Raw genomic sequence first — 16,019 nt, 5'->3', positions numbered from 1 at the left:
CCAGCTTCCAGCACTTAGATGCTGACGACTCAGAATGAAAGGGCTTTAGGGGTCCCAGGTGAGCGTCTCTAGTGCTGCATTGTTCAACAGTAGCCCCTAGTCTCATGTGGCTGTTTAAATGTGCATTTGTTAAATAAATTCAATTTCCCATAAATCTAATTTAAATCAGTTCCCTAGTTGCACTAGCTACATTCAAGTGCGGGTCAGAAGCCAGAAGTACTTTATTGGACAGTGCAGACACAGAACATTGCCATTATCACAGAAAGTCCTACAGGACAGTGCTATGTAGACACTATTTCCAGCCCCAGGCAGTGGGTCAAATCCTTGACCTAAGCCTGGATCTCTCCAGCTTTATCCCTGCTCCCTATACCCAGCAGCCTCTGGCTGGGGCCTGCTTCCCCACAGAAAACAGTCTGAGACAGTTCTGCCATCTGCACCATTCTCCTGACACACTCCCTCATCTCAGTGACTGTTTCATTCAGCAGTTATTCACTGGGCATCTCCTATGTGCCAAAAAGTACACTAGAGCTACAGTGATAAACCAGACAGAGCTTCCAACCTAAAGAAGCATATGTTCCAGAGAGAGGAGACAACAAAGCTTGGATAATTACAAGGAAACAAAACATGGTAGTAACATGCAAAGTGGCGGTGATTTGTTTGAGTGGTCAGGGAAGCCCTGCCTGAGAAGGGGACATTTCAGCTGATTTTTAAGTGGGGAGAAAATCTGGGAATGCACATTCCAGGTAAAAGGAACACCCAGTAGAAAGGCTCTAAGGTGGGAATGAGCTTGTCAAGTTTGAAGAAAAAAGACCATTGTGCCAGGGGCTTAGCAAGTGGAGGGAGAGGGTTGGGAAATGAATTTGGACAGAGAGGCAGGAACCAGACTGTGTGGGTACTGGAGGCTGGGGCCAGCAGGCAGGTTAATTGTATTCTTCAATCAGTAGGATGGTTTCCAGGAAGGAATTGACATGATCTTGTGCAAGGATGCCAGCCCATATCAAACTGGAATTTTCTGTCTCCCCCACCAAACATTGGCTTCCCAGGGCTACAGGTCTCTGTGACCTCTCTTCGCTAAGCCCAAGTGACATGCAGCAGAGAAGCAGGGACTAAGTCAGTCATGCCAGGATACAATAAAACCTCAGGGTCTCTAAAAGGCTCAGAAGCATGAGAGCACAGAGCCTGGAAAACAAGAGACTTTTGAGGACTTGAGCCCACATTTAAATGATGCAGTAGTTTTGGTGTCTGCGGAAAAATCAGTGGACACCTTGCCTGCCTGCCTTTTTGATTAAACATATTATGTATCAAGCTGAATGAAAAAACAAAAGTACTTTTGCAACCTGAGATGGATCAAAGTGAGCAAGCATGCCCACTCTAACACCAGCCCCTGTCATGCCAAGAGTCAGATTCCAGCCCATGCTGAGGTCCCAAGGGAGTGTGGGTGGATGGGTGGCAGATAGCTGAAAGAACAGACAGAGGGCCATAGGCAGATGAAATATGGTTTTATTCAGCAGCTCTCTTACACCGTCTGTCTCTGCCTGCTCGGGCTCTGGGACTCCTGCCGCTCCCATGCCTGCAGCTGCATTCCCTGGCCTGCAAGGCTGGCTCTCCCTTACAGGGTCAAAAACTTCACTCTCTCTCTTTGGACGTCAGGCGTATGCACAGTATCACCAGGGCAGTTATACCTTTTACAAACAAACAACAGTGGCTCTGAGTCAGGTGATAAACCTTCCCATGTTATGGTTACATAACTGTGACTATATAATAAGTCCTCCCTGGCTGGACACAGTGGCTCAAGTCCATTAATCCCAGCACTTTGGGAGGCCAAGGTGGGTGGCTCACTTGAGGTCAGGAGTTTGAGACCAGCCTGGACAACATGGTGAAACCCTGCCTCTACCAGAAATATAAAAAATTAGCCAGGTGTGGTAGTGGGCGCCTGTAATCCCAGCTACTCACGAGGCTGAGGCAGAATTGCTTGAACCCAGGAAGTGGAGGTTGCAGTGAGCTGAGATCGCACCACTGCATTCCAGCCTGGGTGACAGGGCAAGACTCCATCTCAAAAACAACAACAAAAATCTAAACAAACAAAAAAACCAAGTGGATTTATATGCCTGTGCTCCAAACTTGCTGAGTCACTCTGGCCCGGATGTCTGCCTCGGCCTATTCCTGACCAAAGCACATCCATGTACCTTACAGCCCCTCAAATGAATAAAGCCTTTTCTAGAAGTTGCCAACTTCCTAATGAAAACTTTGCCCTTGACTTTGGTAACATCAAAAATTATAGATACATGTGCAAGGAAAATAAACTCTTGGGACGCTGAACTCACTATGCCAAAAGTTAAGCTGGGGACTGGGTCATGCAAAGATTGGCTTCCTTTTATTCCCAAACAGATAGCTGTAATTTCACATGCTTACTTTATCTTGTATAAAATGTAGATTTACTGAGGGAGAGAGAGAAAGGGGAATGCATGATTGACTTCCCATGAACCCTTTCTTTGCACATGTAAAATATAGATTCACTGAGTGCTAATCAGAGCCTCACGGCCCTCCCACTTGCTCTTTCCTCTTTAAATACTGAAGTTCCCAAAACACTCTTTGGAAAAAGCACAGGACACAGATCCTATTGTGACTTGTCTCTCTTTCTCCCCAGTGTGTCCTCAACATTACCAAAATAAATCTCAAAATTGAAAAAAAAAGAAAAAAGAAAGCAAGCTCTAGTCTGCCTAAACTTTGCAATCTTTAAAGATTTATAGTTGGTGCTTCCTCCTTTGAAATTCTAAATTTTTTTTACATAAATCTGCGTTTTATTTTACAAAGTCCAGAAACTACCTCAAAAAAACAACTTCATCTTCAGTAAGACCCTCCCAATCCCCTTCCATCTTAACCTTAACTGCATCTGCCTGTGCGTCCCCAGCTTTCCAGGGCTCTGTAGCTTTTCTCAGTACAAAGGCTTCTTCTGTGGCTGGGGTGAGCAGCCTGAGACATCTGCAGGGGAGGCTCCCCAAAAAGAGCTAGGCCTTTTGCAGGGTCAATATTAGCCTTAGCTTGGAGTCACTGGGCTCAAGCTTTAATTTTCATGTCTGAGTTATTCATTTCGCTTTTGAAACTAACAGTTTGAACATTCAGCAAAATTACTTGAACACAGTGCTCAAGTAAGGGAAGGAATTTTTTTTTTTCTTTTTTGAGACGAAGTCTCACACTCTCACCCAGGCTGGAGTGCAGTAGCGAGATCTCAGCTCACTGAAACCTCCACCTCCTGGGTTCAAGCAATCTCCCTGCTTCAGCCTCCCTAGTAGAGCTGGGATTACAGGCGCCTGCCACCACACCCAGCTAATTTTTGTATTTTTTTCTTTTTCTTCTTTTTTTTTTTTTTTGAGACAGAGTCTCACTCTGTCCCCCAGGCTGAAGCGCAGTGGCGCAATCTCTGCTCACTGCAAGCTCTGCCTCACGGGTTCACACCATTTTGCCTCAGCCTCCCCAGTAGCTGGGACTACAGGTGCCTGCCACCACGCCTGGCTAATTTTTTTGTATTTTTTTTTAGTAGAGATGGGGTTTCACCATGTTGGCCAGGATAGTCTCGGTCTCCTGACCTCATGATCCGCCCGCCTCAGTCTCCCAAAGTGCTGGGATTACAGGCGTGAGCCACCGCGCCTGGCCAATTTTTGTATTTTTTTAGTAGAGATAGGGTTTCGCCATGTTGGCCAGGCTGGTCTTGAACTCCTGACCTCAGGTGATCCACCCGCCTCAGCCTCCCAAAGTGCTGGGATTACAGGCTTGAGCCACTGTGCCTGGTCAGGGAGGACTTTTCTGAAGATGCTTACATTTTACATCTCAATAGGAAAAGCAAAAGTATTCCTTTTAGATAATAAATGTATTATTTTATTATTTCCATTAAAAATTATGTAGTAAACAATTAGTCATATGGAAACACTTCTAGGAGGTACCAAGTTTTATCTCATAAAATTTAGCATGAAACTCAGAAATCAAGATAACAGGGTATAGACTAGAAATATTCAATGTCACAAATTCACCTTGCAAAAAGAGGTACTAATGTTTTCTTTTTTTTTTTTTTTTTTTTTTTTGAGACGGAGTCTCGCTCTGTCGCCCAGGCTGGAGTGCAGTGGCGCGATCTCGGCTCACTGCAAGCTCCGCCTCCCGGGTTCACGCCATTCTCCTGCCTCAGCCTCCCGAGTAGCTGGGACTACAGGCGCCCACAACCGCGCCCGGCTAATTTTTTGTATTTTTAGTAGAGACGGGGTTTCACCGTGGTCTCGATCTCCTGACCTTGTGATCCGCCCGCCTCGGCCTCCCAAAGTGCTGGGATTACAGGCGTGAGCTACCGCGCCCGGCAAGAGGTACTAATGTTTTCAAGAATCTATGTACCTTCACCAATTATCTACCACATTTTCTGGTGGAAATGTATTCATTTTCTTTTCTTTTCTGTTTTTTTTTTTTGAGATGAAGTTTCACTCTTTCGCCCAGGCTGGAGTGCAGTGGTGCGATCTCGGCTCACTGCGACCTCTGCCCCCCCAGGTTCAAGCAATTCTCCTGCCTCAGCCTCCCAAGTAGCTGGGATTACAAGCATGTGCCACCATGCTCGGCTAATTTTTGTATTTTTAGTAGAGACAAGGCTTCACCATGTTGTCCAGGTTGGCCTCGAACTCCTGACCTCAAGTGCTCCACCCCCCCACTTGGCATCCCAAAGTGCTAGGATTACAGGCGTGAGCCACTGCACCCAGCCACCCAGCCGGAAATGTATTCATTTTCTAAAGCCAAAATGGAAGAGAGATGTTCTCTATTTTTTTCCCTAGATAGCTAGCATTCTAAAAGTTAAGGCCTGGAATTCTCCATGAAATTACCCAGCTAGGCTGGATGCGGCACGCCTGTGAACCCAACACTTTGAGAGGCCAAGGTGGGTAGAGCACCTTGATTAGGACTAGGAGTTTGAGACCAGACGGGCCAACATGGTGAAACCCCCCATCTCTACTAAAAATACAAAAATTAGCTGAGCGTGGTGGCTAGCGCCTGTAGTCTCAGCTACTCAGGAGGCTGAGGGAGGAGAATCGCTTGAACCCGAGAGACAGAGGTTGTAGTAAGCCAAGATCGTGCAACTGCACTCCATCCAGCCTGGGTGACAGAATGAGACTGTCTCCAAAAAAAAAAGAAAGAAAGAAAAAGAAAAGAAATTACCCAGCCATAAAAAAAACTATCTGTGACAATTACTAAACTCGGTCTGGAAAACAAAATAGTACATGAGAATTTTTAACAAATGGAATATACGTAGATATTAATTTTTTTCTGAAACTCACCTCTTCTATACCATTTGTAAATGTTTTCTTACTTTTTAATTTCCTCTACAAATGTTTCACTATTTGTCTTTCACTCTTTTTTCATCATTTTTTTCACTATTTTTCTGCCCCCTTAGAGAATCCCAAAGGCAGAAATTATTTCTATGTTTTTCCCTTAATACCAGCATCTGATTGACCAGCAATGTGTCCCAAAGAAACAGAAGCTGAGTTGGGTGAAGACAATCGTAATGTCTCAAGGGGTCAGCTTTTCCAAGGAAGTGTACACCAGAAGATTTCTCTCAGCCCCAGGGCGTCCACCTGCTCCCTGGAGAGGCTACACTTTGTACCTCAGGCAGTCCTACGGGAGAAAATGACCCACCAGCTGATATTCATTAGGCACTCTGGCAGACATAGCCACAGTGGGTATCATGGTTTATTCCCAGACAGTACTGAAACCCAGGACCAGGAAAAATCTGAAGGGTGGCCGAGGACACATCACCCCATAAAGTTTCCAAAGGGAAACCCTGACCCCCCCAAAATTCTGGTAAGATCTCTGTGACTAGGGAAGATAAAAGGAAAAGAGGCACAGAGATTTTTTACAGTAGTGTCCGGGGATTACTCTTTGCTTTCTTCTTATAGAAAATTTTTACAAACGGAAAACAAACCTTTTAAAAAGTATCATCCAATGATTTCTCACACAATGATTAATTAAAACACAGTATCAAAAATGTACACTAGGACCGGGCGCGGTGGCTGACGCCTGTAATCCCAGCACTTTGGGAGGACGAAGCGGGCGGATCACGAGGTCAGGAGATTGAGACCATCCTGGCTAACACGGTGAAACCCCGACTCTACTAAAAAAATACAAAAAACTGGCCGGGCGTGGTGGCGGGCGCCTGCAGTCCCAGCTACTCGGGAGGCTGAGGCAGGAAATGGCGTGAACCTGGGAGGCGGAGTTTGCAGTGAGCCGAGATCGCGCCACTGCACTCCAGCCTGGGCGACAGAGTGAGACTCCACCTCAACAACAACAACAACAAAAAAATCTAACTCAAATACATTTTTTTTTGTAAATTGTTACACTGGGGGAAATAAAATTTATGCTTAACCAACTGTAAACTGCCAAGTACCCTCCGATTACATAACCAGAAAATTTCCACCTTGATCTTACAAATTAAGAAGCTATGTAACTGTACCTAACCGATTATTCAATTTGGTTTTATTTATCACATACCACTTAAAAGTCTTTCCTTCAAGCCCCTCCCATGGACCACAAATTACAAATCATAGCTGGGTGCTCTACGATTTTTGAACCACTCTTCTATTACATTTTTAAATATTTTTGCGGTGACTTCCATGAATTTTTAATAGAAAAAAGGAGGGACTGGGACCCCACGGACCAAAGCTCTTCCCATTCATGAACCCGGTACTGCGAGTTATCAGGCAGAGATGCGGCACTGCGGCTGCAGAGCTGCCCAGCGAGGGCTCCAGGCCAAGGCACAGTCACTGCACAGGGAGGAGACAGGACGCCCGGGGTCCGGCTGTCAGCCCAGCCGCCATCTTATGGCTGAAGGGGACCGAGGGCCGAGCTGCGCCAAGGACAACTCGGGCCGCGGATTTTGGAGCCCAGTGCTGGGAGGCTGGAGTCCTGCCACAGTCACTTCCGACCGGTTCCAACCAGCCCCTCCCCCTCTCTCGGGGTGTCGGACCCGGCACTCTCACCATTTCTAGGCTTCCAGGTGGTTCTGGCATCTTAGCTGTGCATCTCCCAATACCTGCAGGTAACGGGGCCACAAAGGCTGGGCCTCTAGGAGCAGAAGACAGAGCAGTGAAGACTAGACCTGGAGCTCCCGCTGCAGCTAGAGACAAAGGCCCCGCCAAATCCCGGAAGCCGTCCTGTCCGCTCCAGCTGCGTGCCTGATTGGACGGGTCCCATTCCAGCGTCCCTGATTGGATAATGTTTAGGGCCCCACCCCCTAATGCCCTGAGTGACAGAATATGTGCTCAGCTGCTGGGCTGAACGAAGAAAGAGTGAAATTCAAGCTGCAGCGTTCTCATGCAGGGCTTCCTCCCTGAGTGGAGCCAGGCCCACCCCAGAGGGTATTTGCATATAACCTTGCGTATAAGGTCGTTTGCCTTTATAAATAATATATTATGTGGCTATTCACACATAAAAATAATGCAATAACAATTGTTTAAAATTTTCCAATTTTATGAGCTCCCTGGCTTCTTGTCCTTTGAGCGGGTAGCCTGACATTTTTTTTAAAAAGGCAATCCTCTGAAATTGAATGTGAGCCACATGTGAATTCTAAATTTTCTAGAAGGAAAATTTTAAAAAGAAAAAATAAACAGAAGGAATTCATTGTAGGAATTTAATTAACCCAATATATCCAAAATATTATTTTAATATGTGACCAGTATGTAATTATTAATAAACTATATATATTTTGGGAAAAAACATTAAAACTATGTATTTTACCTTACCACATCGTAGTTCGGACCAGCCACATTCCATGCACCCAGTAGCCACACGTGGCCAATAGCTGCCACATTGAAGTGCAGCTCTGACAGCAGAAGATGAAATCCTGAACATCCCTTTGCTGTTTTCTTTTCTTTTTATTTCCTTTCTCTTCTCTTTTTTTCTTTCTTTTCCTTTCTCTCCTTTTCTTTTCAGAGTCTCGCTCTTAGGCCCAGGCTGGAGTGCAGTGGTGCAATCTCGGCTCACTGCAATCTCCACCTTCTGGATTCAAGTGATTCTCCTGCCTCATCCTCCCCGGAGGAGCTGTGATTACAGGCATGTGCCACCATGCCTGGCTTATTTTTGTATTTTTAGTAGAGATGGAATTTTCCCTTGTCAGCCAGGCTGAACCCCTGACCTTAAGTAATCCTTCTGTCTCAGCCTCCCAAAGTGCTGGGATTACAGGCATGAGCCACCACACCAGGCTTGAACATCCTTTTCCTGCCATAAATAAGGAGAAAGTCTTTCCCTACCAACATCTCTCTTCAGTTCCAAGGGTAGAACAGATAGTGGCCATAGAAAGAGCAGAGGATGGCAGGAATAAAATCACAACAGGAAGACCACCTGTTGTCCACCTTTCTTCCAGAGATCAGACAGTGAACAAAGGAAGATGGGGTGACAAAATAAGAAAGCTCTATGTCTACAGATCCCTCCCTGGTCTTTCTTTCTTTCTTTTTTTTTTCTTTTTCTTTTTTAAGACAAAGTTTTGCTCTTGTCAGGCTGGAGTGCAATGGCATGATCTCAACTCACTGCAACCTCTGTCTCCCGGGTTCAAGCGATTCTAGTGCCTCAGCCTCCCGAGTAGCTGGGATTACAGGCGCCCGCCACCATGCCCAGCTAATTTTTGTATTTTTAGTAGAGATGGGGTTTCACTGTGTTGGTCAGGCTGGTCTCGAACTCCCGACCTCAGGTGATCCACCCGCCTCAGCCCTCCAAAGTGCTGGAATTACAGATGTGAACCACCATGCTAGGCCATGTCCCTAGTCTTTACCTCGAATTAAAAACAGACTAATTTTGCTATTTGCCCTTGACCCTAATTGTCAAGCTGTGGTTACCTGTTTTCTCCTGTGGTGTGGGGAACTGTGTGAGTATAAGCACCAATCACATGCATACATGTCTACATGTATTTCTGCATTATGCAATATTCTCTTACAAGACATCCAACTTTGAATAAGGAGAAAAATCAGTACCTTTATGGGGCCCACTGTTGGAAGGTAACTAGAAATCAACTTTGTCATTAAATCCTGGCATCCTGTCTGCACCGGGTGCATGTATTAATTAGCTATTGCAGCATAACAAACCAGCCAAAACTTCTTAGCTCATAATTGAGATGATCACCAATTTAGACTAAGTTCAGTGGGCCATTCTTCTGTTTTCAGCTGAGCTCCTTCAGACATGTGTCATCAGCTGCTTGTTGACTGGGCAGCTGTGATTCTTAGGGGGCTCTTCTACTTGTAGGGCTGAAGCACACCTTGCTTCTCAAAATCAATGCCCAACAACACATCTTTATTTTTCATCACAAAAACAAATCTAAAACTTAAAAGAAAGTTAGAGAAATTAAATTTAACAAAGTTTAATTGAGCAAAGAATGATTTGTGGATCCAGAGTAGGTTCAGAGAGACTCCAGTACAGCCACATGCTGGAAAAAGATTTATAGACAGAAAAATCAAAGTGACACACAGAAAATGAAAGTGAGATACAGAAACAGCCAGATTGAGTACAGCTTTGAATTTGCCTAATTTGAACATGATTGGAACAGTTTATGTTATTTTATTGTCAAACACAGTGATTGGTACAAGAATGGGTTACAGCCTAATTACATATATCTAGTTAGGTTTCAGTTTACTATGTACAAAAAGCCCTACTGACCAAAATTAACCATGGAAGTGGGCAGCTTTAGGCTATGATTAAACAGTTTCTCTCATTTGTTCATCTTCTCAATTTTGAAAGTTAGACCAGCCGGGCGCGGTGGCTCAAACCTGTAATCCCAGCACTTTGGGAGGCCGAGACAGGCGGATCACGAGGTCAGGAGATCGAGAACATCCTGGCTGACACGGTGAAACCCTGTCTCTACTAAAAAATACAAAAAACTAGCAGGGCGAGGTGGCGGGCGCCTGTAGTCCCAGCTACTCGGGAGGCTGAGGCAGGAGAATGGCGTGAACCCGGGAGGCGGAGCTTGCAGTGAGCTGAGATCTGGCCACTGCACTCCAGCCTGGGCCACAGAGCGAGACTCCGTCTCAAAAAAAAAAAAAAAAAAAGAAAGTTAGACCAAAATTTTAGACATTGATACCAATCTAGCACCATCAAAAATGTACTTATTGCCCAGGTGTGGTGGTTCATGCCCGTAATCTCAGCACTTAGGGAGGCCAAGGCAGGTGGATCATCTGAGGTCAGGAGTTTGAGCCCAGCCTGGTCAACGTGGTGAAACCTTGTCTTGAAATCGTGCCACTGCACTACAGCTTGGGTGACGAGAGTGAAACTCCATCTCAAAAAAAAAAAAATTACTTAATTAGTCTCAAATTCCACTGTAAAATAGCAGAACTGTGGGTTTGTAAAGTGGAAGGAAACAAAGACGTCAAGTTCTTATTTTTTTAAAAGGCTTACAGTAGGCCAGGCACGGTGGCTCACGCCTGTAATCCCAGCACTTTGAGAGGCCGAGGTGGGCGGATCATGAGTTCAGGAGATCGAGACCATCCTGGCTAATGCGGTGAAACCCCGTCTCTACTAAAAATACAAAAAAATTAGCCAGGGGCGGTGGCGGGCACTTGTAGTCCCAGCTACTCGGGAGGCAGAGCCAGGAGAATGGTGTGAACCCGGGAAGTGGAGCTTGCAGTGAGCCGAGATCGTGCCACTGCACTCTAGCCTGGACGACAAAGCGAGACTCCGTCTCAAAAAATAAAAATAAATAAAAAAATAAAAAATAAAAGGCTTACAGTAAAGGGGAGCTCTTCAAGTTGAAATCTGCTGTTTACAGAAAAAAAAACAAAATCTGGTCTGTTTTAGGATCTATCTATTTATTTAAATTTTTACTTTGATTATGTTACTTCATTATGGAGTCACTTATGCTAAAGTGACTCCACTTTAGTTTGATTTGGTCTGTTTGGACCTATTGCACAAGTGCAGTCCAGAATGGTGGACTCTAATAATTTTGGTTAAAAAATATCCCCTTTTCGGTTAAGTTCTCATATAGGTCAGAGTGTGACCAAAACTCAGGGCCTTAGTGCAACTTTAAGTTTTTATTATTTTGGTTTTTTTCCTTATCATGTCATTCATAGGTTATGATGTCCTCATGGTCACATATGTCTTTTAGTTTTCGTCATTCCAGTTAAGGAGAGACTATTTGACATTCTACAGGAGACCACATGCAAACATTTAAAACTTTTGAGAGAATACAGTGTAGTAGGGAGATTCCTATTTTGACTATCAGGGAGGATAATAACAGGAGTTTGAAGTATGCTGTTTAAAAAGCCAGTGTCTCCATGAACCAACCAACTAAAATTAAATAGATCAAATAATTAGCTAGATAAATGGTCTACTCATTTTAACCAAGCAGCCTGTTAAGTAATCCCCTACAACGGAATCTCTGTAACATCTGATGTATTTCTCCATGTGCAACTACAAGTATTAGCAACTGCTAATGCTTTTCTGTTTATCCAGTAAGTAATCTAGATAAATTCTACTATTTGGCACAACTTTAGTAAGAAAATTTAAAGTCTATTGTGTAACCATAGCCTTTACAGTAGAATCTGCTATAGAGTCTATTATGGGGGATAAATTTTTCACCATTTCCTCATTTATTCTAAACCATAATAAAATGATGCCCATTCAGAAGAGTAATGGCCTCCTGACAATGCTCTTGAACCTATTCTGAATAAATTCTCTTTAACTTGTGAAGTAAGGTAAGAGCAGTGGATGAATATTCTGTTTCTGATATTATGAGAAAACAAATATTTCATAAAAATTTCTCACCCACATTGGCCCTTCATCTTTTGCCTATCAAGGCATAAATTTGTTCATATATATAAGCTTGGCTGCAAAATCCTCTGCATGTAAAACTATACTCTATGAATGCACACAAGAAACCCCCTTTTAAAAAATTTTTTAAATATATATATTTCAAAAATATTCTGAAAGTAAGATCACTGGGAAGAAAAAAAAAATGAATACAATAAAATTTAGGAACAAAAATGCAAGAGAAGCTGCTTAATCCTGCCCCTTCCACCCCAAGTGGCACAGCACAGAGATGCGATTTATTTTGTGATCCCAAGTACATGCTTCTGGTCGACTAAGAATGATTTTTAAGGCCGGGCACGGTGCCTCACACCTGTAATCCCAGCACTTTGGGAGGCTGAGGCGGGCAGATCACAAGGTCAAGAGATTGAGACCATCCTGGACAACATGGTGAATCCCCATCTCTACTGAAAATACAAAAATTAGCTGGGCGTGGTGGCACGCACCTGTAGTCCCAGCTACTCAAGAGGCTGAGACAGGAGAATCGCTTGAACCCAGGAGGCAGAGGTTGCAGTGAGACAAGATTATGTCACTGCACTCTTGGGCAACAAGAGCAAAACTCTGTCTCAAACAAACAAACTACATTATAATTAAACCATTGGCTATGGGAATGGCTTTAAATGATGATAAACGAACAAATGAAAAGAAATTGATTATATCTGCGGCCTACAATAATTTATCATACTAACCATAATTATGATTAATAACATACACTCAGATATATTACATTTGCAGACATTTCATACAATTTTGGAATAATTATTAATAACATTTATTAAAATACAAGATAAAGAAGATCAAACATTATTTTATTTATTTATTTATTTATTTTTGAGATGGAGTTTCGCTCTTGTCACCCAGGCTGGAGTACAGTGGCACAATCTTGGCTCACTGCAACCTCCACCTCCCAGGTTCAAGTGATTCTCCTGCCTCAGCCTCCCAAGTAGCTGGGATGACAGGTGCATGCTGCCACGCCCGGCTAATTTTTTGTATTTTTAGTAGAGACAAAGTTGCACCATGTTTCTCAGGCTGGTCTTGAACTCCTGAGCTCACACAATCCACCTGCCTTGGCCTCCCAAAGTGCCAGGATTACAGGTGTGAGCCACCGCACCCAGTCGAGCGCCTTTTTTTTTTTTTTTTTTTTTGAGATGGAATCTTGCTCTGTTGTTCAGGCTGGAGTGCAGTGGTGCAATCTCAGCTCACTGCAACCTCTGCCTCCTGGGTTCAAGCAATTCTCTGCCTTAGCCTCCTGAGTAGCTGAGATTACAAGCGCCCACCACCATGCCTGGCTAATTTTTTTTTTTGTATTGTTTGTAGAGCTGGGGTTTCACCATGTTGCCCAGGCTGGTCTTGAACTCCTGACCTCATGATCTGCCCACCTTGTCTTCCCAAAGTGCTGGGATTACAGGCATGAGCCGCCGCGCCTGGCCCAAACATCGTTTTTAATCTGACAATGCTTCCTATTAATTTAACATAGCATATAATCCTGTTTATCACTCTTTTGGATGCTGCATTGGCTCTCTGTAACATCCAAAAGTTAGGGGTCATAAAATAAGAAAGTTTTTTATTTTTGTTTTTTTAGATGGAGTCTCACTCTGTCACTCAGGCTGGAATGCAGCAGCCCAATCTCAGTTCACTGCAACCTCCGCCTCCCCTGTTCAAGCAATTCTTCCGCCTCAGCCTCCCAAGTAGCTGGGGCTACAGGCACCCGCCAGCACACCCAGCTAATTTTTGTATTTTTTGTAGAGACGAGGTTTAACCATATAGGTCAGGCTGGTCTGGAACTCCTGACCTTGTGATTCGCCTGCCTCAGCCTCCCAAAGTGCTGGGATTACAGGCATAAGCAAGCGTGCCCAGGCCCCAGTTGTTCCTTTAATATATCAGTGTTTCATACCACATTTTTTTTTTTTTTTTGAAACGGAGTTTCGCACTTGTTGCCCAGGCTGGAGTGCAATGATACGATCTCGGCTCACTGCAACCTCCGCCTCCCGGGTTCAAGCGATTCTCCTGCCTCAGGCTCCCCGAGTAGCTGGGATTACAGGCGCCCGCCACCACGCCGGGCTAATTTTGTATTTTTAGTAGAGACGGGATTTTCCCATGTTGAGGCTGGTCTCGAACTCCTGACCTCAGGTGCTCTGCCCGCCTTGGCCTCCCAAAGTGCTGGGATTACAGGCGTGAGCCACCGCGCCCGGCACACCACATTTTATAATATTCATAGTATTTCTGCACTTAGAAACAAAAGGGTTTTAATTACTTTTTAAGGATGGATTATAGCCTTTCCAGTTTGTGTAAGAAGAGCAGCAATATATTAATAACAAAGAAGTTTTTCTGGTATTATTTAATGCCTATTCCAAATATTTTTATCAAAGTGTTCAGTAAATAATTATAAAGCAGCCGGGCACTGTGGCTCACACTTTGGGAGGCCAAGGTGGGCGGATCATGAGTTCAGGAGATTGAGATCATCCTGACTAACACAGTGAAACTGCGTCTCTACCAAAAATACAAAAAATTAGCCGGACATGGTGGCATGCTCCTGTAATCCTAGCTACTCAGGAGGCTAAAGCAGGGGACTCCTTTGAACTCAGGAGGCTGAGGTTGCAGTGAGCCAAGATCACTGCACTCTAGCCTGAGCGACAGAATGAGACTCTGTCTCAAAAAAAAATAAGAATAATAATTATTATTATAATGCGTTTATGGTTAAATGTTGTTGCTATTACTATAATATTAATGATTTAAAATTTGTGTTCTTCATGCATTTCCAGTCATAGTTGAAAATTGGCCGGGGCACGGTGGCTCACGCCTGTAATCCCAGCACTTTGGGAGGCTGAAGCAAGTGGATCACGAGGTCAGGAGATCGAGACCGTTCTGGCTAACACGGTGAAACCCCGTCTCTACGAAAAATGTAAAAAATTAGCAGGGCGTAGTGGTGGGCGCCTGTAGTCCCAGCTACTCGGGAGGCTGAGGCAGGAGAATGGCGTGAACCCGGGAGGCGGAGCTTGCAGTGAGCCGAGATCGTGCCACTGCACTCCAGCCTGGGTGATAGAGCAAGACTCCGTCTCAAAAAAAAAAAAAAAAATCACAGTTATCTAGAAAAATATTTGTTTAGTAGTATATTATTTTTATTCAGGATTTTATAGGTTAAAGTTTCTTTTCAATTTGTCTTGCAATTTTATATTTCTGTTTTTCAAATTTCAGGATAGGTCAACTTACATAATTTGATTGAGTTTTAGTTTTTATTTATGTATTATAATTTTAATAGGAATATTCAACTTTATACACTTTAAGAAAGTGTGAAAAAAGTGAAATGTGCATGTCATATATCACTTAACGTATGTTGCTTGACTCAAGTTGTCTGTTGGCAGTTTATCTATGTGTTTGTTTGCCTGTATAAATATCACCTTTTTTTTTTTCTTGAGACGGAGTCTTGTTCTGTCATCTAGACTGGAGTGCAGTTGCACCATCTTTGTTCACTGCGATTTCCACCTCCCTGGTTCAAGAGACCGTTGTGTCTCAGCATCCAGAGTAGCTGGGATTACAGGCACGTGCCACCATGCCGGGCTAATTTTTGTGTTTTTAGTAGAGACAAAGTTTTACCATGTTGGCCACGGTGGTCTCAAATGCCTGACCTTGTGATCTGCCCTCCTCGGCCTCCCAAAGTGCTGGGATTACAGGCATGAGCCACCACGCTCGGCCCACCTTTTTTTTTTTATTATGTGTATTGATTTTGGTTGGTGATCAATGGTTGTTTTATCCTCTCTAGACTAGTAGAAATAAAAGTTGTCCCAATTTCTACATCTGTTTATTGGTGAATCCATATATCATTTTTGTGGGAAGAAAATAGTTTGTGATTCAGAGTAATTTTAGAAAAGTTTTATAATTCTGCATTTTTTTAGGTTTTGTTTATCTTCAATAGTGATGAAAACTCTATAAATTTTAGTCTTAAATATTTTTAATGTATAGTTCAGTCATTTTAAGTATAGTGACATTATTATGCAACATATTTCTAGAACATTTTTGTCTTTTTTTTTTTTTGAGATGGAGTTTCGCTCTTGTTGCCCAGGCTGGAATGCAATGGCATGATCTCCGGCTCACCACAACCTCTGCCTCCCGGGTTGAAGCCATTCTCCTGCCTCAGCCTCCCGAGTAGCTGGGATTACAGGCATGTGCCACCAAACCTGGCTAATTTTGTATTTTTAGTAGAGAAGGGG

At 43.7% G+C, this 16,019-nt stretch overlaps 1 protein-coding gene across 1 annotated transcript in view; it reads right to left on the bottom strand.

Moving 5' to 3' along the window:
- Positions 1–7,185, bottom strand: part of LOC105495927 (zinc finger protein 680) — a 61,964-nt gene extending 54,779 nt beyond the window's left edge. Inside the window, exon 1 of the mRNA XM_024797336.2 lies at positions 7,005–7,185. Coding sequence (XP_024653104.1) covers positions 7,005–7,034 — 30 coding nt within the window. The 5' untranslated portion in view covers positions 7,035–7,185. The remainder of the gene's footprint in view (positions 1–7,004) is intronic.
- Between the last annotated feature and the right edge of the window lie 8,834 nt (positions 7,186–16,019).

Source organism: Macaca nemestrina, chromosome 4 (assembly GCF_043159975.1).
Source record: "Macaca nemestrina isolate mMacNem1 chromosome 4, mMacNem.hap1, whole genome shotgun sequence".
NCBI lineage: Eukaryota > Metazoa > Chordata > Mammalia > Primates > Cercopithecidae > Macaca > Macaca nemestrina.
This window is presented reverse-complemented; position numbering and strand designations above follow the sequence as displayed.